Source organism: Papio anubis, chromosome 5, assembly GCF_008728515.1.
Source record: "Papio anubis isolate 15944 chromosome 5, Panubis1.0, whole genome shotgun sequence".
Classification (NCBI taxonomy): Eukaryota; Metazoa; Chordata; class Mammalia; order Primates; family Cercopithecidae; genus Papio; species Papio anubis.
Genome location: NC_044980.1, coordinates 68,046,495 through 68,073,758, shown reverse-complemented (window position 1 = coordinate 68,073,758; position 27,264 = coordinate 68,046,495). Strand labels below are relative to the sequence as shown.

General features: G+C 41.2%; 1 protein-coding gene across 6 annotated transcripts in view; it reads left to right on the top strand.

The window, feature by feature from the left end:
* GCNT4 (glucosaminyl (N-acetyl) transferase 4) overlaps nt 1-24,852 on the top strand; it is a 29,735-nt gene extending 4,883 nt beyond the window's left edge. For 5 of the 6 annotated variants that reach the window (XM_031666234.1, XM_031666231.1, XM_031666236.1 and 2 more), the window contains 2 exons: nt 2,233-2,373; nt 20,337-24,852. In XM_031666234.1, the coding sequence (XP_031522094.1) occupies nt 20,338-21,699 (1,362 nt within the window). In that variant the 5' untranslated portion in view covers nt 2,233-2,373; nt 20,337 and the 3' untranslated portion in view covers nt 21,700-24,852. The remainder of the gene's footprint in view (nt 1-2,232; nt 2,374-20,336) is intronic. The other variant, XM_031666235.1, reaches the window with a different exon arrangement.
* Nucleotides 24,853-27,264: the final 2,412 nt, after the last annotated feature.

The window sequence follows — 27,264 nt, the reverse complement described above, 5'->3', positions numbered from 1 at the left end:
GATTTACTTCACAGATCATACAAATGTAATGTTTAGGAGAAACATGGATGATAATCACGCTACAGAGGTGCAGCATGGCTAAGAGCAAGGCCTCTACAGTGAGACTGCTGAGCTCCTGGATCTGACTCTGTCACTCGCTAGCTTAGGACCAGGCCCAAGCTTCCTGACCTTCCTGTCTGTGTTTCCTGGTCTCTGAAATGACACCACACCTAAGGGGTATGTGCTCTACAGCACCTCCTTGTGGGCTGTTGTAAGGATTGCCTGTGTGCATTATGCAAGCACAATGTGTACATCATGTGTGCCTTATGCCTAGCACATAGTAAGTGCTCAGTAAACCTTAGTACTGTCGGTTTTATTATCACGATGCCATTTCAATCATTTCTGGTTGTAGAATCTGAAACCTAGAGAATGTTGAGAACCTGTCCAAGGCCATATAGCCAAACTGTGGCTACGTGAAGGCCAGGGTCCCATTTGCCTGACTCACAGGCAAGGCATCTTCCACTTAATGTGTCAACAAGTGTCAGGTGTTCGATGCTGTATAAAATTAACTGTAATAAAAGGATCCAGTCACTGCTTGCCAGAGTGTAGTGAAGCAAAGCAAATAACATCAACATTGAGGCTTATAGACTTTTCTCAAGCAATTTAGAGATGTATGTTTTGTATTAATTTGCATTACTTTGCATGTCATTTACATGCATTCCCATATGCTTGTAATTTTCCTAGTGAGATCTAAAGACTGAAGCTTCAAGTATATAAGAGAAAAGAAAATTAATCAGGAATTGAATGCAGCCGTTTCCATCCTAATAGATCTCTGGGATGGTGGGCTCAGTGTGGGCATTTAGAGACAGGATTGGATCAGTATTTACTATTGTAGATGTGGGGAGCCAGATATCATTTGATAAAGGTAGCTCACAACTTAGTATGTTATGAAGCTTGATCTGCTGAACATAACAGAAAAATACAGGCAAAGTGGAAGACCAGAGGAAAAATGTCTACTATATAAAGATTACAGAAAATGAAGCAGAAACAGAAGTCTGCTTTACGAAGCTGAACTAATAAGAAACACTAAGGGGCATAAAGGAAAGATTGAACTTCTGCTAAGCGATATGAAATGTTAGAAAGAACATAATCTTAACCACAAATGTGTGAGGCTTCAAAACCAGTAAATTTTTCCCAATGTGGATTTACTGAGAAACAGGCCATCGGGTCTTAGTGGAATCTTAGAACTACAGAGTATTAAAAAAAAAACTACAATTTTGTTACTTAGAGCAGCGGTTCTCAAAGTGTGGCCTCAGGACCATCTACGTCAGCATCCCCTGGGAACCTGTGAGGCTCAGCAATTTGTGCTTTAATAAGTTCTTTAAATATTTAGAGCCAGCTTTCACTCCTCTATTGAGTCGTTACTTCTTCAGCCTTAGCCTTTCCACGTCCCTCTTGTGGTCGCTAGCTTCTCACTGGGCTGCTTAACTTCCATCAGTTATGATTCCAGCAGACGGGTGTAGCCAGACACAAACTCATTTCTCAGGGTGTCTGCTCAGGACAGAGCAGAGTGGGGTGGTCCCTTCCTCTGTCCCAAGGTCTAAACTGTGGAAATGCTTTCCTCTTTGGGTGGTACTATTCATAGAAACAGGGATTCGCAGTCTGCATTCAGCTGTCTCATTCTGCAGCTTTGTGGTTTGCATGCTGTCCAGGACCACGGTGGTTTTGGTTTTGTTTTTGTTTTGCTGCATTTTGTTTTCTTTTGACAGTCTCGAACCAAACTGTGACTCATGCCAAACGTACGGTCAGCCAAAACGCTAAACTATCCTCTAGAGATGCTCCTGTCCAACCACGTTTCTCCGCAAACCACAATTCTCCATGAACCACGTTTCTCCATTAACAAATACAGTTAATTTTTTGCACATGTTAGTTTTGTACTTTTCTCTGTTAAAATTCATCTTACTAGATCCAAGTAATCTGCTTGGTTCCTGTTTCTGTTATTTTCCATATAAGCTGAGTCTCACCTTTGTGTCCTTTGCCAATTTGGCTACTGATATCCTGGTTGAGGAGTTAATAATAACGTGAGCATCTTTGTTAGAGGCCTTCCTCACAGTTAATGAGGCTCAAAAACGTAGCATCTTTTGCAATCCTTCTGGGTTAACGTCAGAGGAATAGTTGTCATCAGTCCCATCATTGTTTGCATTTAAATGACTGTTGTTCTAAAGTCCTCCCGCACATGGTTTCTCTTTATAGGGCCCATGTTCTAGAACTGCATCCTCGGTCTCTGTCCCAGTACAGACATCTATAGCACCTCCTCAGTAACTGACGGTGATGCTCCTTTCCCTATGCTGTCTATACCATCAGCCTGGGGTTTTCATTGGAGGTGACACAAAGGTAAGTTTCAGTTTATTTATAGTCAGATTAAGATGAATTCAGAAGCTTCAAAATAATAGGAAGCAAAAATTGTGCCTTGTAATTTCTCTCTGCTTTACCTACCTCCCCCAAGCTCTAAAACCTAAGAGTTTTGTGCTAAAGTCTAGATTTAACCAAGAGATTCAGGTTATTTAATTTAAAAAAAAACCCTAAAATGTTGCTCATACATGATTCTTAAAGGAGTACAATTAGGTAATATAATTGCAGAAAATCATTTTTAAAGGCAAAAGGCAGAACAACTCTGTGGCAGGAGTGCTTTTAGCCATGGTTTCTAGAGCATGAAAAATTACCTAGAGTCCTAAACTGTTATATCATGATCCTTATCCAATCCTAGTCAAGCCTCCCCCAAACCCCACCCACAGTAAAATTCCAGCCTTAAACCAAACCTCAACATCTCAATAAAATCCAACCGCTCTCCTCCTCCAAGATGCTCCAAAATGCTTCCAAACCTCTTTTGATGCCATGTGCTGCCCTGCCGTAGTAAGCAAATCAACAATAGATAAATAAAATTGAAAAAGCACCTGGTGATGATAAAGCTCTCTATAGTCTCAAGTAAATCTCTATTGTAGGAAAGCAAAAATTTGCCTCTACACTCTTACAGGTTTTCAGCTGGGCCTGAGAATTAACTTGGCATAAGAAATATCAACAGGAGAAAAGCACACACATTTATTTAATATAAGTTTTATGGGACAGGGGAACCCTCATAAGGAAATGAAGCCCCAGAGATGCAGTGAGAATCGAACACTTATATAGTGGATTGGAGAAAGAGTAGGAAATTATGAAAATGTAGCAAGGCAAAAAGAGGCCTGGGCTAGGGTAGTTAACTGGGAGAAGCGGATAGGAGGATAAGGGTTGTGTAACCAAGTTTGTACAAATTTTTCTCGGCCACAACTTTCTGTCCTTGACAAGACTGTTAAGGAGACTGTCTGTCAGCATTCTCATTTCACATAAGGATTTCATCTCCTGCTTTTAAGAAACAGCACGAAGGGCAGAATGGTCTTGTACCTGTTATTTTTCAAGTACCCTTAATTCAAAAGTCAGTATCACAGCGGGATATTTTGGAGTGGCATATTCTTAACTCCTTCCCCAGGAATCTTCTGTGCTTCCAGCTCTTCTGTTCTTTTCATTTCCCTCCCCTGTGCAACCCCATCTTCTCTTGTTGGTCTTCTGGGCTTTCTTCTAATCTAGTTAAGGGGAAAACTGGCAAGGATGACCCTTTGGCAAGAATTGCTTCTTGGCTGTGCCCGGGCTTGTCCAGTCAGCCTGTCTGCTCTTGGGTAGGTTAGACCTGTTTCCAAGAGTCCGCAAGCCCTGACATTTCTCATGGTCATCTGCAAGATCTGGACAGTCCACTCGAGAGCAGCTCGTTCAGACGGCAGCAGAGGGTGGACAGTTCAGCCCAGGACCAGAAGGAACAACACCTCGCAGAGTTCCTGTGCTTTCCAAGGCTCCTTTTTTCCTTCCTTCTCCTGCTGTCTGTGTCACTGCAGCATATTTGCAATATTTGTGCTGTGTCCTTTCTCTGCAGCCCCACATTCTACCTCAGTGGAACAAGGAGGAGCTCATTCTGCCCAGCCATCACCTTCTACCAGGTTCCTTCTTCCTTTAGCCTTTCCAGCAACCCTCTTGCCCTCCTCTGAGGCTGGCAAGTTCAGACAGACATATACGGCAGATGTGTCAGAAGAAAGAAATGGAATGATACACAAGGTAGACACCAATTAGGTTGCAAAGTTACAATGTGAAAAAAACATTAATAGAATGATTGTAGAGCTGAAAGATGGGATGCAGAACTGGAGAAGAGATCCTCAGAAAGGAAGAACATCATTTCAACTGATGTTGACCATTGAATCGAACATCTATCGTTGAATTGAACATCAATTCAACATCATGGCAAGAAAATCCCTGAATTAAAAAAAAAAAAAATTCCAAATGCTAGCTAGTGACTTGTCTTTTCCGGAAAATTTCTATAGAAAAGAAATTCAAATGTGAATGTGACAAAATAACTGGGATTTCTTGGATTGTGTTATCAGTTACCTAGGACCTCACTGTTTATTTCTCTCTGCATTTCTGCAGGCAGTAGAGTTTCTAGTTGCATCTCTCCAGAATCTAACACAGTGCCTCCCTGACACATGGCAAGCGCACAGTAAATGTTTGTGGGATGGATGGGCAACCAGGAGAGAAATTGGATATCTAAGAACATAAGGTTTATATAGGGGATATTCTCAAAAGAGTGAGGGCAGGAACTCAAACAGGTATTTGTACACCCATGTTCATAGCAGCATTATTCGCAATAGCTGAAAGGATGGAAGTGAAGCAAGTATCCACTGACAGATGAATGGATGACCAAAATGTAATATATACATACAATGGAATATTATTTAGTCTTAAAAAGGAAAGAAATTTTGACACACACTACAACATGGATGAACCTCGAAGACATGTTAAGCAAAATAGGCCAGTCAAATATTGGACAAATACTGTATGATTCCTATGATACAGATGCCTAGAGTAATCAAATTTGTAGAGACAGAAAGTAGAATGGTGGTTGGCAGGGCACAGAAGCAGGAGACTGTGGGGTTAGTGTTTAATTTGTATAGAGTTTCAGTTCGGGAAGATGAGCATGTTCTGTGGACGGATCTTGGTGATGGTTGCACAACAATATGAATGTACTTAATGCCACTGAACTGTACACTTAAAATTGACTAAAGTGGTATATGTTATGTATATTTCACCACCATAATAGAAAAAAAGAATATGTTCATCAACTAATTCATAAATAAGAAACAAGAAAAGTTATTTTTACAACAAAGAAGTGAACCAGATAATACTTGGAAAGTATAGGTTATAGCAAGAAGACAGCAATGACACTAGACCTAAAAAATATTCAAAACTGTGCTACTAAAAATGTGTTGCCTGAATCCTAATATGAGGCAGAGATTTAAAGCACTTTCATTCTGTCCTCTCCCCATTATCCCTGTGATTCTCTTTTTTAAAAAATCCATTTTTATTTTGAAAATATGTCAAACCTGAAGAAAAATTGTAAAAATAGTACAAGTGGGCCCTTGTCTGATTCTTCCTTGACCATGAGAATCGTGGAAGCCTTTGATGTTTCTGCACCAGTCTACCCAGCGGAAATCCATGGCTGTTGCCTTTGGAGATGGTGTCTGAGTGCGGGAGTACACGTAGCATGCTGAAGCTGAAGCCCAGTCCTTGTTTACAGAATGGCCACTGGTCAATGACACTGGGCTGCTTCAAATGCTTTTGATCCCTTACCATCATCCAGCCCTGTGCCAGGCTGTTTTTCCTGCCAAAATGTGCCCAGTGCATTAGCTCATTTAGTCATCACGGTAACCATGTGAGTCAGTGCCCTTGTTCCTCTTTCATAGATGAGGAGGCGGAAGGCTACTAGGTTAATGACATCTTATTAGCAGCAGACTCAGGACTTCAGTTCAGAACCATTAGCTTTAAATTCTAAACCTGTATGATGTACACAGAAGTAAAGCAGGAAGGTAACATGGAGAGGGTCCAGTGTGGGGCAGAAAGAAGAGGAATGGGGTCAGGCAGCAACTGGAGGGAAAAGGGGCACATTCAGGGGTGGCTCAAAACTATTCAACATGGTACTTGTTGAGTTGATATCTACATGATACTGATGGCTATTTGTTGAAAAGCAGGTTCCAAAGTCCCGTGGTTCATAACACGTTCTCAAGAAGACAGCCCACCTGCAAGGTGACCTTCAGGGATTATGTGACCTGTCCCCTGCCTATGACTAGAAACCATACACAGAGGAGGTTTGCCATAAGCTAAAGAGTGCTTAACTGAGGCATGGCGAGCAGACTGCACAGTTCTTGCCAACATCAGAGTTAATTTGGTAAATCTTGGCATCTGCTTTCCTTCAGATGTTTACCTAAAGCCTCCATCTGCCTCTAAATATAGATGGATGAGAAGTTCAGTATCATTTAAGACACATTATTTTGCACTTGGCTATATATAGGAAGGTACTGTTGTGTAAGTAGCCACTTTAATCTGATTTAAATTTAATTTGGCTCCTGGACGTGCGTATGTATATGTTAGTTAAGCATTTCCTTTTCCTACGGTCATCTTTCAAAGTGCACGTTACTTAAACATATAAGGGCTTACTTTTCTCATATAACAAGAATTCAAAGTGGGTGTTTGCTGGCATTGGTTCAGTAGCTTGAGGATATGGGGGCTGAGGTATCCTGATATCTCTGATATTCTCTTGGTCTGTTCCTCATGGTCTCAAGGTGGGTGCTGCAACTCTAGCCATCATGTTGGAGTTCCAGGCAGAAAAGTGGAAGAAGAAGAAAAGAAAGAACAAAATGGCATACCTCCTACCCGAATCAGGCCCCTTTAGGAAAACTTTCCCAAAATCCCACATTATATTTTATTCCTATACAATAGAAGTTAGAGAAAAGTCTTTTCAAGAGACGTGTTTCTACCACCAACAATATAGGGTTCTCTTAGTAAAGAAGAGAGGATGGATGTTGGAAGGCAACTGACTCTCTACCAGAGCCATATATAAAAACCCTTACCTATGGATCTGTTTCTGGATTTTATCCCACAGATCTCTCTTTATGCTGGCACCAGACCATACTGTTTTAACATCATAATCTGTTGGAAAATCTGAAGAGTCTGGTTTTTACTTTTGCCTTGTATACAGTTGACATATAAGTTGGCTTAGACTCTTAGTAAATTAAACAATCTTTTTACTTTTTATTAACCTGAAATAAAACCTACATATTGAAAAAGACCTGTTAACTTAATTAAAACCATCGCTAGAAGGGATCCTTGTAGGAGATGGCGGTTGGAGAGCTTTCTGGAATCATTTCTACATTTGACTTTTGGTAGGTTGAAATCTCTGCTTTTGAAATTCCTATTGTGGCAGAATTTTCCCAAGCACTGCAGATTTTTATTTCTTCCATCCTTTTCACTTAATTTTTGAATTCCTGAGTCTTAATTTTATTGTGTCTAATATGCACACAAGATCTGAGAGCAATATGTACATTTTAAGCCAAGAAACACACAGATCTTAGCTAAATGATGAAGTCATGCCAAGAGCTGCCAGTCCTGAGTTTTTCAGTGGAAGTGCAGAAGCGTGTTGAAGTCTCCAGCTGGGCTTCCCACCATATTGGAAGAACCCAGAAAACAAACAAGCAAGCTCTTCTCATGACTTAAAACTCAGGCTTTTAAGGGTGATGATTTTAAACTCAGGGTGTCTAATCCATTCATGAAGAGTGTGGTCTGGCCTCAGGCCATTTCTAACATCAATACCCTTGATTTGGCCGGGCGTGGTGGCTCATGCCTGTAATCCCAGCACTTTGGGAGGCTGAGCTGGGTGGATCACGAGGTCAGGAGTTCGAGACCACCCTAGCTAACACGGTGAAACCCTGTCTCTACTAAAAACACAAAAAAATTAGCCTTCAGTACTGGGGGTAAAGTAGTGAGTGAGGCCTTCACAGACCTTAGCCGGGCGAGGTGGTGGGCGCCTGTAGTCCCAGCTACTTGGGAGGCTGAGGCAGGAGAATGGTGTGAACCCAGGAGGCGGAGCTTGCAGTGAGCCAAGATCATGCCATTGCACTCCGGCCTAGACTACAGAGCAAGACTCTGTCTCAAAAAAAAAAAAACAAACCCTTGATTCACGTCTGTTTATCCCTGTGCTGCCTCTGTGATGGACATTGGAGATTCTGCTTTAAATGCACGTGTAGAAATCAGTTACCCATACCTCTTCAGCTAGTCATGGAATCTTTGAGGAATTAGTTTTGGCCAGTTAAAAAATATGGAGTTAGCCATATAATACCAAAATAAATGCTTCCAAAAATTTCTGAGGGGGAAAAAAGCATACCATGTAGATATTAGATGGAGAAAGTTATTTTCTTTTTAGTACAATAAATATACATTTTCAAAAATAGACATGTTTTTCAATTCAGTTTTTCTACTTTATAGAAAAAGAAGTCAAAATATTCTCAACCCATATTTTTAACTTAGAACCTGGAACATAAAATGTAGTTTGGCTTTATGTTGTGTCAGGCTAAGTAAGAAGGGCAGAGAAGATGGGGATCCCAAGAAGGAATGAAACCTCTTTGTTTGATAAAGCTTGAGAGGCAAAGATCTGATGCATTCATTCATTCACCCCTTTTTCATAATCCTTTACATCTAAAAAGAAGCAAACATTTCATGTGAGCTTTTTCATCAAACTGAAATTTGAAGGCATAACTATTTTTGAAATTCACCATCTTCTGATATTTTTTAGAATTTTCTTTAGAGAAAAACTGTTAATGTTTTACTCCCTGTTGAGGGTCACAATCTATTACAAAACAAAAACTTTTCATTCAGTTTCATTGTATGTGGCCCTTTACACTTCCTGCTAAAGACTTTTTAGCCATGTAGCTTTGCCCACCTAGATACACACACAATCAGCTTTTGATATTTGCCCTGTGGACCAGATGAAATAAAGCCCAGAATCAAGTCTACTGTTTCCCAATTGGTGTGACTGTGGCTGAATTCTGTGCTTTTGTTGTTGTTGTTGTTGTTGTTACATCGCTACAGCCCAGATTTCCAATGACCTTGAGAGGTCTATGCCTGAGTATATACATCTTGATGTGGGTTGCTCATTTCCCATGTAATCTTACAGGTCCCTTATTTCTGCCCAAATGTGAGAGGATCCAGTAAAGTTTCTAGCTAGAAGAATTATAATCTATAGAGGTGGTTGATAGAATTATTTTCATGCTCAGTGTTTTCCTTTAAGTCTCTATTCTCCAAATCTTGCAGGTAAAGTAGTCCTTTATTTAAAGAAGATGATGACGTTCATAATTGCAGGCCTAGAGAGAAAGCTGTCAGTCGTCATACATTCCGCAGGGACATCAAACAGAGCTCCTTTAGATGAGGGCATCCCAATGCACTGAGCTGAGCCAGTCTCACTGATGTTTGATTTGAGTGACAGAACACTGGCAAAGGCCCTGTATGAGTGTGTGTGGGTGTATTCACATTACTGCAGAATTCTCAGTACTGCTTTGTGGGTTACATGGTCCTTAGGGATGACTTTGCCAAACAGGGATGCAAGAACAAGTCATTGTAGTTTTGCAATATCTGGAGAATTGCCCGTAAAAGATAATGAACTTATGGGAAAAGTTTATAGCTTTTGCAACACATAAACTTACAGACCGTGTTTAGCCAGTTGTAACTCTGCATGAAACTAGTTGTATGTGCTCTTGGCTGTCTTTTAAATAAATTTTTTGGTTATTAATCTTTTGAAAAATATCGAGCATACTGGGGAGAAAAACAACTATAAACATTAATTACATTGCTTCCTATCTCTCAAAATCCAAGACAGGTGTATGTCTACATAATTCTGAAACTTTAGGAACAATTTATACTCCAGGTATTAACAAAAACGAATGCTGTCAAGTAGTGAAAACCCAATAATAATTAGAATGTCAGAATGAAGAGAATAATGAACATACTGTTTTAGAAAAGTAAAACCAACTTGTAACATGTTGACTCTTTCTCAGTTTTCCTAAGAAACCATTCCTCTTGTGGAGGTCCTTATACCTGACATTTGCATACCAAAGTTGTCTTTTTCCCCATGGCTTTCACATGCATTACATCATAAGACTTTCACAATTGCACTGTGGGATAGAAAAAACATTATCCCATTTAACACATGGGAAAGAAAGACTTGCCAAGATTAAGTGATATGCTAGTGTCACTTGAAGAATTTTTGGTGGCAGAGCCTAGACTAGAGCTTCGGTCTTCTGACTCTGCCCCATTGAGCAACTACCCTGTGCCAGGTATGGATGTCTTCAGTGCTGGGGGTAAAGTAGTGAGTGAGGCCTTCACAGACCTTATGTTTCTGTCTCAAGACAGGTAATAAACAAGTGAAGTAACTATTCCTTGTAGCAAGTGCTCAGAAGAAAACAAGGAGTGTGATAGGAGAGAGATTTAAGAAGGGTTAATCTGGGAGGCGGAGGTTGCAGTAAGCCGAGTTCGCACCATTGCACTCCAGCCTGGGCGGCAGTGCGAGACTCTCTCAAAAACAAAAGAGTTATCAGAGAGGACCTGAGGAAAATCTATTTCTTTTCCTGGAGCACCTGGTCATGCCAGGATCCAGGATAAGTAGTCTAGACATGAGAACAGGAGGTGCAAAGGTCCTGAGGCAAAGAAGAGACTAGGATGTTCTAGGAACTTTTAGAAGGCTGGTGTTGCTTAGAGTTTTATGAGAAAGACAGAGTAGAATAAGATGAACTTGTAGAGTAAGGCAGCCATGGGAACTGCCTGAGCCTTTATGGCCATGAAAAGCATTTCTTGTTTTATTCTACGTGACGTGAAATCCCAGTGAAGGGTTTTAGATGTAGGGAGTGGGATTAGGGAGGGCCAGTGATCTGATTTGTATGTTTAAAAAATCATTTTGGCTACAGTACAGAGAATGGATTAGAGGAAAGCAAGGGAAGCCAGGTAAGGTTATTTTGTATCTAGGCAAGAGTTGATGCTAGCTTGGATTAGAGTGGTTCCCATGGAGTGGAAAGAGGTGGGTGGATTTGAAATACATTTTGGATGTAGAACCAACAGGTACTACTACTGCCAGGAGACTGGAAAGGCAGTCTCGAATTGTGTTTAGTGGTGTAGGCTCTGAAATTGGACCATAGTTGAAAATTGGACCATAGTTGAAAATCCTTGCTCCTCCAATATACTAGCTATATGAACTAAGGTAAATTATTTATCTTCTGACTTGATTTCTCAATCTGAAAGATGAGGATAATGATAATCGTACCTATCTCATAGATTTACTGAATGGAGTATAGGATAATTGAATGGAGTATAAGAACAGTGAATAAGAGGCCGGGTGTGGTGGCTCATGCCTGTAATCCCAGCACTTTGGGAGGCCGAGACAGGTGGATCACCTGAGGTCAAGAGTTCTAGACCAACCTGGTCAACATGGTGAAACCCCATCTCTACTAAAAATGCAAAAAAATTAGCCAGGCATGGTGGCGGGTGCCTGTAATCCCAGCCACTAGGGAGGCTGAGACAGGAGAGGAGAATCGCTTGAACCCGGGAGACAGAGGTTGCAGTGAGCCGAGATTGTGCCATTGCACTCCAGCGTGGGTCACAGAGTGAGACCTTGTCTGAAAAAAAAAAAGAACAGTGAATAAGATCATGCAAATAGTGCTATCTCTTAGCATTGATCACTAGGAAGGGACAGGTATGTGTCACTGACGCTGGCAACATGAAGGCTTTTGTTGACTTCAGCCAGAGCAGGCTCCATGGAGTGGGGAGTGGAGCCAGGCTGGACCGAATGCCACTGTGAGGGACCTGAATGGGGCGGTTGGGCATCCCTCCTCTGTCCATATTGCTATGGTCTGTGTTCCCCAAAATTCATTGTTGAAATTTAATCACCAGTGTGAGAGTATTAAGAAGTGGGGCCTATAGATGGTGATTACATCATGAGGGTAGAGCCCTAAGGCATAGGACTGGTGCCCTTATAAAGGGTGTTTTGGGGGAGCTCATTCACCCCTCCCTACCCTTTCCCCTTCTGCCCTGTGCCATGTGAGAACACAGCAGCAAGGCACCATCTTGGAAGCAGAGGGCAGCCCTCACCAGACACCAAATCTGTGCCTTGCTCTTGGACTTCTCAGCTTCTAGAACTGCGAGAAATAAATGCCTATTGTTTCTAAATGATTCAGTCTAAGATACTTCGTTATAGCAGCAGGAATGAACCAAGACACATATGTAAAGGGGGAAAGGTGTTCCCAGCACCCCAGGAATGAGATGGGGTTAAATGATGGCTAGGCACATTTAGAGGAGAAGAAATATGGGCTCAATCACCTTTAAAGTTATTTTCAGTTTTAATAGTGCACTTCTGGGCTTCTTCAGGAACTGTGGCTTTATTAATTAAGCATTGGTGGAGAAGACCTAGATACATGAATTATATTATTTGAATGGTTTTTTTCCTGTAGAAAAGTATGTTTACCTCTGTTAGGATTTGTTTACTCTGTAATAATTGACAGACCCAGTTTAGGTTAGGACTTGTTTATAGTATATTGTGAAATGAAAGAAATAGATAAGACAGTGCCTATCTAGTGATACTGTTATAAAGCAAAGCCAAAAAAAAAAAAAAATGTGTTTCTTAAAACCAGTCTGGAAGGACATACTGTCTACAAAATGTTATTGCCAGGTGATGGGCCCCTGGTGAGCTTTATTTTCGTTTTTGGACTTTTCTGATTTTTTTTTTTTTTTTTTTTTTTTATGAAAGTGGTTTGGTTTTTTTGTTTGTTTTTTGCTTTTTTGGTTTTGATTTTTTGTTTTTTTGTTGTTTTTTTTTTTTGAGACTGAATCTTGCCTTGCCCAGGCTGGAGTGCACTGACATGATCTCTTCTCACTGCAACCTCCATCTCCTGAGTTCAAGCAATTCTCCTGCCTCAGCCTCCCAAATAGCTGGGATTACAGGCATGCGCCACCACACCCGGCTAATTTTCTGTATTTTTAGTAGAGACGGATTTTCACCATGTTGACCAGGCTGGTCTCGATCTCTTAATCTCAGGTGATCTGCACTCAGGCCCATCTGCCTCAGCCTCCCAAAGTGTTGGGATTACAGGTGTGAGCCACTGTGCCCGGCCTGAAAGTGTTTACTTTATAAAAGGGAATGGAAAATCTTTTTCTTTTCCTTTTGGAGGCCATATCTTATTATTATTTGAGAAATGCTTGTTCTCAATTTGTATTGGATTTCTGACTGAGTCACACCTCTCCTTGTGTTTTACATAGTTGCTATGTTTACCTGCTCACAATCTGATTATTACTTGCTTTTGCAATCTTTCCTCTAGAACAATAAGAATATAAGGTCATCCAGGCAAGAAACTTGTCTTTCTGCTCCTCTGCATGACTCCTGGAGTGCTGTGGGAGTGTCGAGGAACCGCATCTGACTGAATCATCCTCCCACCTAATGGTCTCACTCCAGAACATCCCCTGGGCTTGGCAATGAGCGAGTCACCAAGGGAGAATCAGTGACTTCATTGAAATCAAGGAGCTGTAGTAGCAGGATGTTAGCTTATTCAACTAGATCAGGATGCTTTTTAATGAGTTTGTCTTTATATTGATCTTCTTAACTGATGATTCTTCTTAGTAAGGCTTTAGATAGAAGCAAAATCCCTGATATTTCTAGATCAATAAGCTCTTCATATCCTATTTCTCAAACTGATATGTAATAATACAAAGTTTAAGAACTTTAAGGTGGCCTGAAGAGGGAATATTCTCCGCATGAAGAGAAATTTCACCCGGAAAGTTTTCTAAAACAATTAGCAATTCTCTGTGCTTAAATTGTGTCACAGATAACTGTAAGAACAAATGAATCGATAAAGTCATCGGTGACAGGATACGGGACAGGAGTAACTGATGGCAGAATCCCTCAGGATGAGCTTGCTTTCTCTTCCTTGAATTGATTCTATGGGCTGGAAGACTGACTAATCTCTTCATTAGCTCATTGATCAGTCTCAGCCTCTGACTACAGAAACGGAATGTGATTCCTCACCCAGCATTCCTCCAGGCTCATTCTCCATGGAAATCACCTCTTAAACAGGGTGGAAGATCTCCTCGACCATGTTTGGAGTCCCTTCCTGTTCCTGTTCTAGGACATTTAGAGAAGACATGGTAATGAGAAAATTTAGTCAAGTGCTAAAACTGTTGCGGGAAATACGGAGAATTTTTTCTTTATATTCCAAGAGACAGTATTGCATAAAGGGTTAAAAGTGCAAGTCTGGAGCAAGACTCTCTGGGTTCAGGTTCCATTTAAAACACTTTCTAGAACTGTAACCTTGGGCATTTATTTAGTTGCCTTACAGTGCCTCAGTTTCCTTTCTTATAAAAGAGGGATAACAGTAGTACCTACCTCATCGATCTCTTGAGGGGACTGAATTACATCTAGAGTACTTAGAACAGTGCTGCTAGTGACAACTCTTTATTGAATGATTCTACATTAATAATAACTACAGTATGGCCCTTGAACGACACAGGTTTGAATTTCAGGGGGTCCACTTATACACAGGTTTTTTTTTTTTTCAAGTAAATACAAATTGAAAATGTAGTATTTGCAGGATGCAAATCTCACATGTATGGAGGGCCAACTTCTCCCATACTAGGTTCCTCAGGGCTGACTGTGGGACTTGAGTGTGCATAGATTTTAGGGCCCATAGGGGCCCTGGAATGAATCCTCTGTATATACTGAGGGATGAATATCCATAAAATTAATAAAGCGCATTACATGGAGGCCTTCAGGCACTAATTCTAAAATACTGAATTTGTTGAGACTTTGTGGAGAAATAGGAGGTAGATTGAAAAACAGGACAGTAAGCCACAGGTCTGGGCCGGATCTTTAAAGAAGCCGTGAAGTCCCTAATCTCAGATTTTCCAGTACCTGCAGGTATCAACAGTGAAGTTGCAAAACAGCAAAGATGGCGGCCTGCCCATCCCTCTGGGAGCTGCATCCCAGGGAGGTCTGAAACCTCTGTCAGCCAGAAAGCACCAGCGTGGGGGTAGCTGGAGACCCCAGTTGGGAGGTCATGCCCGGTGAGGAGGAACAGGATCATGGAGCTGCTTTAAAAAGCAGTCTGGCCACGTTTTCCTAGAGCAGTCCAGCCCCACTTTTAACAAGAAAACTGGCCTTCAGAGAGCTTAAATAGTTTGATCAAAGTCTTACAGCTACTAAGTGTTCGTCCAGGGACTCAAGCCCTAGGTCTGTGGCATCCTGAACCCAGATCCTTTCTTCCTCTCTCCCCAGTGCCCCACAACCTGTTCCTGAAAAAAGCACAGGCATTCTTAGTTCCTAAACTCAACCTTACTCAGTTCTTTTCTCCTCAGTCTCCTTCCTCCCATTCTTGATGTGCCATTCCCCTTTCTTCCCTGGGAAAGGCAGCATCTGTACTTCTTTGACAGTCCTGGGTTTTTTGATTGCTAAGGTAAGAAGAGTTAGTTGAAGAGCCGCTAATGGTTGTAGCCATTTAGCCCTGAATACAGTCGTGCCCACCTAGCTGGGATGTCCCTGAATGCGGTCATGTCCACTTAGCTGGGGTGTCCCTGAATGTGATTGTGTCCACTTAGCTGGGGTGTCCCTGAATGCGGTCATGTCCACTTAGCTGGGGTGCACCTCTGTGTTCTTGCTGCTTCCTTGAAGGCTCCAACAATGCCTGGATGGGTTGGGAGAAGAACATGGTTTGAGGGAAATGCTTCATTCAACATCCCTATTGGGACTTTAGTGAGGAGTAGGTTTTTACTGAATTATTATAGACCATATTTCACCTGAGTTATAGCCATCAAACCTTGCTACAGTTTTTTCAGTTCTGTCATCACTAGGAACTTGCGCCTATGTGGCAATAAACTCTGCAACAGGTCAGACCTCCTTGACTACCTGGGAAGGTAGAAGGGGAAATACTGCTTCTCCCGTGGGTGGGGCGTTATTTGTAATGTAATTGTAAGACCACTTCCTGGCAGCAAAACATTTGCCTACTTCCTGCCCATAAACCTTTAAGAGGGAAAGTGCTGGGTGTGGTGTTTGCAGAAGGTGACATTGCTAGCCTGGTCTCCCAGGAACCATGTGGCCAATGTAACAGCCAGCCTTAGCCCAGCTGACTCTGGTCAGACCTGGTTCCTCCACCCCCTGCAACTTGTGTCCCCTGGGGCTGTGCTGCTCTGGGGGTGTACCCCCTGCAGAGCCCAGTGGGAGGGGCCCAAGGGTGTTATGCAGATGTTTTTTTCAGAGGAAGCCAAAGCCAGCTGAACCAAGGTTGGGGACCCGTACTCCTCTCCAACCTCCTGCCAGCATTCCCCTCACTATTAGTGCCCACCGCAGCTGGGAAGAGGCCAACATCCCCTTTTAAGACTTGACAAAAACTCCATACCAAGTGGCTTTGCACCTACGCACCTCTTTGGGGAAAGGAATGCTTTTCAGTTAAAGGTGTTTCTGTGCAACCATAAAAAAGAATGAGTTCATGTCCTTTGCAGGGACATGGATGAAGCTGGAAACCATCAGTCTCAGCAAACTAACACAGGAACAGAAAACCAAGCACCGCATGTTCTCACTCATAAGTGGGAGTTGAACAGTGAGAACACATGGACACAGGAAGGGGAACAACACACACCAGGACCTATCGGGGGGTGAGGGGCAAGGGGAGGGAGAACACTAGGACAAATACCTAATGCATGCGGGGCTTAAAACCTAGGTGATGGGTTGATAGGTGCAGCAAACCACCATGGCACATGTATACCTATGTAACAAACCTGCACGTTCAGCACATGTATCCCAGAACTTAAAGTAAAAAAATAAATAAATAAATAAATAAATAAATAAATAAATAAATAAATGGATTTCTGGCCATGGTAAGCAGGTGAAGGGGTTTTATTTTGATTTGGGACAGGGTAATATTGAAGAGGGCTGCTCCTTTCAAAGGATATCAAAGGCTGACTCCAACACAAATTCTCCCCCTTAAAGATGCCTTGGGCAAAGGTGTGTCAGAAAGCGAGGTGCGGGGGCTGTCCCATTTTCCTACCCTTCTTTCTTTGAAATTCACTGTCATTCCTGGTTCTCAGATGTGGGCCCCAGAGCCAGTTTCCAAAGGACTTCTCACTGGGTGCCTCCCACCTCTTCATTCCCTGGATGTCCTGTGACCTGTCTCTGGGCAGGCAACCATGGCCTCCTGCTCAACTCAGACTCTCCCAACCAGGATAGAGTCAGATCGTGTGTGCCCCAGGCCTTCTCAGGAAGGGCAGGGATGCCTGGATGCAGAAGAGGCCCTGGAAATGAGTGACAAGGCAGGTCTTTTTATATAAGTGTGAAGATGATAGTTAAATGACATGACAACTCTGCAAGACTTGGTAAATCTCTTTAGAATGTGAGGTCTTTTCTTTTTACTACTGTGGTGTCAGGGGGAAGTGCTAACGTTAATTAGAGACTCCATGGACTAAAAGTGAGAAAAGAAATAGCCAAAATTTACTTTGAGTTAGACCCCTTCCAGTTCTAGCCATTTCTGTAAGCTACATGCTATTTATGCCTAATAACCATGAATTAAGACAATGACACACACACACACACACACACACCCCTATTTGGGACTGATTAGTCTTCTACTATACCACAACACCCAATTCTACACATGTGCCCAGGCTTCTGGAGTTGCAGTGAGTTGCCTTTTGCGTCGGGCAGGGGAGTGGGGACAGTTTTCCACAGCTTTAGAACAACTAGCAAGCACCCTGGCCTTGAGCCTGAGTGATGGGACTCTGTTTGGTGTGCTTTGGAGGAGCAAAAAGCTGAGACCAGTCAAGAGACCCGGGGCCATGAGCCTGACCAGGAGTCTCTTAACCTGGGTGCTGATGCGGCAAAGATGCTGTCTGGACGTGGCAGTGGGGATGGAGAAGAAATGATGAATTTGAGGCACATTTATGCGGTGATGTGTTAACATGGGTATGAGTGAAATGGACGAGTTAGGTAACTCTAGTTTCAAACATGGCCCATGAGTGGATGGTCTGATCATATATTGAGACAGAAGACGCAGGTGAGGTGAGGATGTCGAGTTCAGTTTTGGACTCATGGAGGCTGAGTGCCTGCGGGATATCAGGCGGTGATGTCCATCCAGCAACTGGAGGTTCACCTATGAGGCTTGGGCAAGATGTGAGGGCTGGAGGGAAAGGTGCTGGAATATGGAAAGGCATCAGTTGGAAGGTGGAATGTACAGATAGGGGGCAAGTATGCAGGAGAAGAGAAGTGAGCTGAGGATAGAAGCCTGAGGCAGTCCACAGAGGAGAGACAAGATGTGGCTGGAGAGGTGGGATTCTGCAGTACAGTTCATGGTGGTGAAGGTGTGGTTCTTTAAACAGAAGGATTTAAGTGGAGGTGAATGAGGAAGGTGGGATCTCATTCCCAGGGCAGAGTTTTGTCAATTGGTCTGTATAGATGAAATCTACAAAATTAAATTGGGTTCCAAGTTCTTGGCAATTCTCTTGAATGAAATTGGATACAATGATTATATCTTCCATTTAAGGTTTATTGAGATATGTTAGGAAATTGCACATGGGCACTCAGACCCCACCAGTTCTCAGTATCTGAACCTCCTGAAGCAGCCCTAGGAGCTCTGCCAGCCTTTCTGTCCTGGACCCTTGGGCTAGTACTTCCTGGGCTGCCCTTCTCGCTGCTCCCTATAAGTACATCTGTACCCTCCTCCCAGTCAGCCTGTTTTCATCTGAAAAAGTAATATAGTCATTTTTAAAGGCAAATGATACTACAAGATATTCAGTGATAAGTAAATCCTTCTCCTACCTAGGCCCCAGTCCTCAGTCCTTTCCCATTCTACCCTGCAAAGCAACTCCTGTTGCCAGCATCATGTATATACAATATCCTTTTGGAGACACTACAGCTGTGGGCTGAATCCAGCCAGCTGCCTGTTTTTGTAAATAAAGTATTATTGGAACTCAGCCACACCCACTCATTGAAATATAATCTGTGGCTGCTTTCCCACCACAACGGGCAGAGTTGAGTAGTTGTGACTGAGACAGTATGGCCCACAGAGCCAAAAATATTTGCTACCTGGTCCTTTAAGAAAAAGTTTAGGCTGAGGGTGGTGGCTCATGCCTGTAATCCCAGCACTTTGGGAGGCTGAAGTAGGAGGATCACTTGAGACCAGGAGTTCAAGACCAGCCTGGGCAGCATAGTGAGACTCCATCCCTACTAAAGAAAAAATTAGCTGGGCATGGTGGCACACACCTGTGGTGCCAGCTACTCAGGAGGCTGAGACGGGAGGATCGCTTGAGCCCAGGAGTTCAAGGCTGCATTGAGCCATGCTTGTACCGCTGCACTCTGGCCTGGGGGACAGAGCAAGACCTTGTCCCAAAAACAAAAAAGAAAAAAAGTTTGCTAGTGTATGTTCTTTGTATGTATAGACATGTAAGCATACTATACATGCTTCTGCATTTTGCTTATTTTTATTTCACAGTATTACTTAGAGATTGTTCCCCATTGGCATGTACATGCAGATTGGTCTCAGGCCTTTTCACATAATATAGCATGGATGTAATTTAATCAATGCACTGTTCAAGGATGTTTGAGATATTTTCTGTCTTGCCTGAATACAAAACATTGTAGGGAACCTCCCTGTGCTTGACTTTGCACACACACGGGATCTTCAGGGTGGGTACATTTAAAACTAACAGGTATTGCCAAATTGCTCCCCCTCAAGGTAGTTTTTACACCCCACCTACTACTCTCAGTGAAAAATCACGCCCTTTTTATTTTAAGGGCTAAATGGCTAATCCCTGTGTGGAAATGGGTGTTACCAAAATAAAAAATAAGGAAAATATGCAAGTTTACCCAATTTTGTTATCTATACATTTTACAGTCGCTAATACTTAGTATAGCTCCTTTGGGTGTCTGCCTACCACCCTTCTTTCTGAAGGTGGGGTTCCCTGGGCTTTCCTTGTTTGACTTCAGACCTGGATCTAATCGGGATCTGGAGGTAGAATCAAGACAAATGTTCCCTTTGGCCTCAGGTGAGTCCTTTGCCTCTCTGAGGCCCTCTTGATGACATCCAGTTCTCTAGACCTCTGCCCAAACCAGAGCAATCCCTCCTCAAATATGCTAAGCAGAAATGCAGACAATATAAGACACACTATATTTATATTTTAGGAGTTTACATTACCTTCCCTTCTATTTGGAAATCAACATCTCTCAAAATTAGGTATAGTTAACACAGAATACCCCCAAAATACCACCATTCTTCATAATTCCATCTGCTTATTTCTGGATTCTTTCAAGGGTAAAAACCTTGTTTCATTCATCTTTGGGGCCAGCATTCTGCCTAGTATGTGGTAGATTTTGGATAAACTGACGTGATTTTCTCTTAATATTCCAACTGGATTATTTCTTTCTCCTCTTACAGAATGAAGATATTCAAATGTTATTTTAAACATACCCTACAGCAGAAAGTTTTCATCCTGTTTTTAACCCTATGGCTGCTCTCCTTGTTAAAGCTTCTAAACGTGAGACGGCTCTTTCCGCAAAAAGACATTTACTTGGTTGAGTACTCCCTAAGCACCTCGCCTTTTGTAAGAAACAGATACACTCATGTTAAGGATGAAGTCAGGTATGAAGTTAACTGTTCGGGTATCTATGAACAGGAGCCTTTGGAAATTGGCAAGACTCTGGAAATAAGAAGAAGGGACATCATTGACTTGGAGGATGATGATGTTGTGGCAATGACTAGTGATTGTGACATTTATCAGACTCTAAGAGGTTATGCTCAAAAGCTTGTTTCAAAGGAAGAGAAAAGCTTCCCAATAGCCTATTCTTTGGTTGTCCACAAAGATGCGATTATGGTCGAAAGGCTTATCCATGCTATATACAACCAGCACAATATTTACTGCATCCATTATGATCGTAAGGCACCTGATTCCTTCAAAGTTGCCATGAACAATTTAGCTAAGTGCTTCTCCAATATTTTCATTGCTTCCAAATTAGAGGCTGTGGAATATGCCCACATTTCCAGACTCCAAGCTGATTTAAATTGCTTGTCGGACCTTCTGAAGTCTTCAGTCCAGTGGAAATATGTTATCAACCTGTGTGGGCAAGATTTTCCCCTGAAGTCAAATTTTGAATTAGTGTCAGAGTTGAAAAAACTCAATGGAGCAAATATGCTGGAGACAGTGAAACCCCCGAACAGTAAATTGGAAAGATTCACTTACCATCATGAACTCAGACGGGTACCTTATGAGTATGTGAAGCTACCAGTAAGGACAAACGTCTCCAAGGAAGCACCGCCCCATAACATTCAGATATTTGTTGGCAGTGCTTATTTTGTTTTAAGTCAAGCATTTGTTAAATATATTTTCAACAACTCCGTCATTCAAGACTTTTTTGCCTGGTCTAAAGACACATACTCTCCTGATGAGCACTTTTGGGCTACCTTGATTCGGGTTCCAGGAATACCTGGGGAGATTTCCAGATCAGCCCAGGATGTGTCTGATCTGCAGAGTAAGACCCGCCTTGTCAAGTGGAATTACTACGAAGGTTTTTTCTATCCCGGTTGTACTGGATCTCACCTTCGAAGCGTGTGTATTTATGGAGCTGCAGAATTAAGGTGGCTTATCAAAGATGGACATTGGTTTGCTAATAAATTTGATTCTAAAGTGGACCCTATCTTGATTAAATGCTTGGCAGAAAAGCTTGAAGAACAACAGAGAGACTGGATCACTTTGTCCTCAGAAAAGTTATTTATGGATAGAAATCTCACAACCACATCATGAGAGTAAAATCAGGATGGAAATAAGAGGGTATGTGATAAATTGAGTCAGTATGGAATTGAACACTATACTATGCCCAATACTGTTTAAACTCAGTCCTCCCATACTTTAAAAGGTGTCCAAAATTCCATGCACAAGGGAAAGTGAGCTAGCCATTGATGATATTAGCCTGCAGTTGGCTAGGTTTTTTTAATGTTTGTTTTTGCTTGTAATCTCACTGAGCTAAGTCAGAGATCTTAAACATTCAGTTAGTCCTCAAACATTATTGAGCACCTAACTGTATGACAAGCACTTTTTTAGAGACTGTGGCTTATCCTCATCATGGCAATCTCGGTATCTTTAAGTTCTCCACATAACAGTCAGGATTCTACTGAAGTGGTAATCATCCGATCATATAAACCACCCATTTCAGAGTAGTGTTTAAGTACTGTGACCAACACTCCACTTGTCTTTTAACTTACCTTCCAAGATATTTCTTAACCATTAGAGCAGAGGAGGAAAGACTCACTACCTCAGAAAAATCTCAAAGAATAGTCCAATTTCCTGCTTGCCAAAGCATAATCTGCCTTTTGGTGCATTACTTGGTTAATTCAGGGTTGAGGAGACTGTTGGGGGGCATTTATAGTGTATGAAAGTTAAGGAAGGGGGTGAGGATATGGGTTGGGACAGGTAGTACCTAAAGAGGAGCAAAGGGATTTATACAATATTTTTATCATGTTACAAAACAGGATCGTGAATGGCCTTTTTAGTTCAACTGTTTCTTTAAAATGCATTTACTGATTAAAAATAAGAACTGACCAATAGCTCCAAGTGTCACACACCAGAACATTAAGCCTAAGTCTTCAATTTGTAAGTTATCATTCTAGATAAGTTTCTTTACAATGGAATACTTTCTATGGAATCATTATAATTCTGTTTTATGGAACTATCAAGCTAAGAGTCACTAAACTTTCTTGAAAAGGTTGTGTGAAATATGACAGCTTTCTAAATTAATTGTTACAGTCATTTAAAATTTTTTCTTCTCTGGCAACTGTCCAACTGGAATCCAGATTTAAAGTGATGAAAGCTCTAAGTTTCTCGCAGTCTTTTTCTCAGCTTAGTTCCAGAGGAAAACAAAAAAAACCTAATTTTCCTAAGGACACAGTAAGAATATTCATTAAGGATATTTTCTAAACCCCACACTTGAGAAAACCACCAAATGAGTAATATATATATATATATATATACACACACACACACACATACATACATGTGTGTAATGGAATTGTTCTAAAAGTAAAATGTGGTAGGAATGGTGTTCTGAGAATAGGCGAGAACATTTTCACTAGTCTCTTGGGAAATTGTAGAACTCATGTAAAAATTTCTTGGTCATCATATGTCTCAATGGCAGCCTCAGTAAATAAAGATGTAGCCTCAGATATTAATTTAAAGATGTAGTAAATCAAGGCCAAAGTAGGACAATTTGGAAGATTTAAGTATTACATATTTTGAAATGTCTGTGTTCTAAATGTGAAATGCACTTTGCTCATTTTAAAGTTCATAATACTAACTGCCAACTGACACCACTTCTTGTTGCCTTTCTTCTCTTGAACTCATTTTTCTCCCTTTTTATTTACCACCTTCAAATTACTTCATTCTTCAGAAATAACTATTTCCAAGCCCCATTCTTCAGAGTAAGTAAACATTGTATAGAGCTAAGTTCTGCAAAAGATCCATACCAGTTCACTCGTGTGTGACCATGAACAGGTAAGTCACTTTGGTCTCTATGAACCTCAGTTTTCCAGATATTTGAAATGAGCACTTAGATGCCTATCCTTGCTTCTTCCACACAAGTTTTGGGGTTTTTTTTGTGTGTGTGTGAGAATCGATTGAAATAGTATATGAAGTGGTATGAAAATAGGTACAAACTATTGACATTTCAATGTCAGAGCGTGATACCCCTAGGAGTATAAGGCAAACAAAGGTCCAACCCCATTGAAAGACTTAAACATTTACCTTTTCTGAAAAACTATTGAAATATAAAAAGAGGCCCCAGTCACAGGGGCAACTTCTGTAACCAAATCTAGATCTGAGGAAACTCCTGTAACCCCATTTAGGGTTTCTTTCTAAGCCAATAGGGTTACAGGTTGGTACAGTGACTTACATTGAGAATTGGGCTACAGATACTTTTCCCACCATCTAGGATGAAATACATGAGATCCTGTTGAAATCTTGGTTTTTATGGCTTTGGTCATCAGAATAAACGTAAATGCTGGAAAACAAATAACCTCCTGATCCAGTGTCTTGCCTGCTGGTGAGAACTTATTCTATCCCCTGTTTATTGGGAAATTTCCGAAGTTGTTCATCACTTAAATGCCATATTCAAAGGGAACATGGAAGGATGAAGCGGAGAAAGTGCCTTTGAGACATTCACACATTTCTCTGGACTCAGTCTGTTAACATTTCAGGGAGCTTGTCAGATCACACCTTTTTGCCTTGGAAATCCTACAGATTTCCTGTACGCCTTCATATCTGATTCTTCCCTAAAACCTTTGGGTATGATTTCCTCCCTGGTCTTGAGAATGTCCTGCAGTCTGTGTTTTATAATTATTCTTCGTATTTATTGAATCTAGACTTTAAGTTATTCAGAGATCAGACCAGAACCTTAGAGTTTCTAAATTGTATGTGGATATTAAACAATATTAATAATGAAAGAGCTACCAAAACAGTCTATATTGTGTGAACAATCTCTTGTGATATTAGACGTATTTAAAGACCAGTGTTGCTGCTATTTTTAATATTTTGGTTAATTTAAGTGAAATGTACATACTTAAATTTGAAGATTTATCTTGCCTTTCAGAATGTGAAGATATACTTGCATATATTTTGACATATTTCATGGAAAATAAAAATGATAATCCACTTTGTGAATGTAAGTGAATGTATTCTTATGTATGTTATTATAAATGATTTTTGTTTGCATTGATGATGAAATGAGAGTTTTTATACATTTATATTGACTGGTCTCTAAATCTCCTACTATGTTTTCTTATCATTTTTGAAATACAGTTCCCATTATGAGAGTTTTAAATAGATTGGTGTTTCATTTTGTATTATGCTACTATTAGATGTTGATTCTCTGGTATTGTAAAATAAAATATGCTCCAAAGACCCAAACCCTTGGACTTTATGAGCTTTCCTTTCTCTGGTTTTGCTGATTCCCCACATTCTTTCAGTTTATGGCACTTGCCCAGTATTTAAAGAGCAGAGTTAATTTCACTTCAGTGTAAAAGACATTCAGCCTGCGTATTATACACAATATAGGCACATGAACTTTAGCCGTTTAATTTGGTAAAGTCTCAAAGAGTCTTCCAGGATTTCCCTGTCTTCGTCCTCCTTCAGGCTGGTTTCTCCTCTAAGATTAATTAGGTAAAACTCTTGTTTGCTTGATTACTTTATGGAAGTAGTTTTCAGTAGGGTAGGTTGAGCTTTTTATCTCAGGTCCCTCACTTCCTGGAAAATCAATATTCTTCCCTTTCTACTTTTTTTTTTTTTTTTTTGAGAGGGAGTCTTGCTGTGTCACCCAGGCTGGAGTGCAGTGCAACCTCTGCCTCCCGGGTTCAAGTGATTCTCCTGCCTCAGCCTCCCAAGTAACTGGGATTACAGGTGCCCACCACCATGCCCAACTAATTTTTTGTATTTTTAGTAGAGATGGTCTTTCACTATGTTGGCCAGGCTGGTCTCTAACTCCTGACCTCATGATCTGCCCGCCTGGGCCTTCCAAAGTGCTAGGATTACAGGCATAAGCCAACGCGCCCAGCCGAGATCCTTCCCTTTCTTTGAAGGACTCCTGCCTTGGTTGTGAGCGCACAGACACCCCCAATGTCCCCAGGCCTTGCTGGTGGAGGATTCCTGATGAACTTCTGCTCTGTTCTCTCAGCTCTACTGAGCTGAGTATTTGTTATCATCAACCCCCACCCCCTGAGAAGCTCCCTGGCCATTTTTCTTTCACCATTTCTAAATCTGTAACAGTCACCAGCCTACCTACTACGCAGATATGCCCGGGGCTTGCGTATTTCACTCACAAATCTCAATCCATCTCAAGGAGTAAGGGCATGTGGGTAATCTTCAACCTAAAAAAATAAACACTGTACTCAACCTAAGGCTAATTCTAGCTCTCACCAAGCTGGACAACTGTGCAAATCCACAGTAATTTCAGGAACGGGGACTATTTTTTGGTGCCAGTGGTGGTGAGGCAGGTCTATACACAGCATCATATTAAAGACTGATTTGATTCCTACATAGTTTCATATTTTTTTGTTCCCATTGGCACCTACAAATCTACATCTAAACTGGGACAATTGGCTTCTAGTTTCATGAAACTGATTATGAGGAAACTGTGGCAAGAGAGAATGAATAGATCATTGTAAATTTGCTCTCAGTACTGGAAAAAAAAATCTGATGATATAAAACAAACAGCTTCAGAGACAGATGATCAGGCTGTCAACCCACATGGACACACCAAAGCCACAGGAAGACTCTTCACCTGGCCTTACATACAGCCTTCCCACAGAGCAGCAAAGCACACCCTCCTGGAGTACCCTCCGTTGAATCATGCATAAGACAAACAGCCAGAAAATAATCTCAGGGAAAATCATGGCCAGGAACCTGGGTAAATTTATTTTTTGTTCTTGTTTCTTGTTTTGTTCTTTGTTGTTTCTCATAGAACAATAAAGGAAATTAAACAGAAACCACGTGTATTCGTAATTCTAACATCCTAACAAAACCACTATAGTTCTCTGAATGCTCTTATCTAGATACATGTGTTTTGACTTTTGTCCCTACTGTCAATATTTTTACAATCACTCTGCCATGTTGCTACATGGTCTTTATGGCTATGTAATGGTCATACCACAATTCACTCAGCCTCTACTTTATTGTAGGACGTTTGAATTGTAAACTACTTTATTTATTTATTTATTTATTTTTGCTGTCATAAATAACAGTGCTATGAACAGTTTTGTACATACAGCTGTGCTTTCCTTGAATTACTTCCTTATGATGCATTTCCATGACAGAAATTATAATACTGAAGAGAACGGATTTTTAAATTGATTGCTTTTCATGTATGTTTGTTATAAATCAACTTCTCAGAAACCGTGTCGGATGCTTGGTTGATGTATACAACTACAGCCTCTACTTACGTGAAATAAATTGTATTCCTTTATTCTGATAAATGGCTATTCAGATTCTCAAAGTAAGCAAAGACTTTTGCTTAAAACAAGTATGTAGTTTGTCCTCTAGCAGATAAAAGATGATGTTTTAATGCATGGGTAGTAAAGAGCTATTTCAGACTAATGTTCTTAAAGGCTTAACTTTGATGACTGACTCCATTCCAGGAAGGATCTAGAAGTTGCTAGTTTCTTCTAGTATCCATTCTTTCTGGCATCCCTGGTTTTATTCTGAGCAACAACATAACCAGCTGTTAATTCCCAACTTCTCTTTCAATTATGGGGTGGTGGGCAAATGAGTTTTAAGCCTAAGTCACTGGGTGGGACAGACAGCTGAGAGTGCACCTGGAAGGTAATT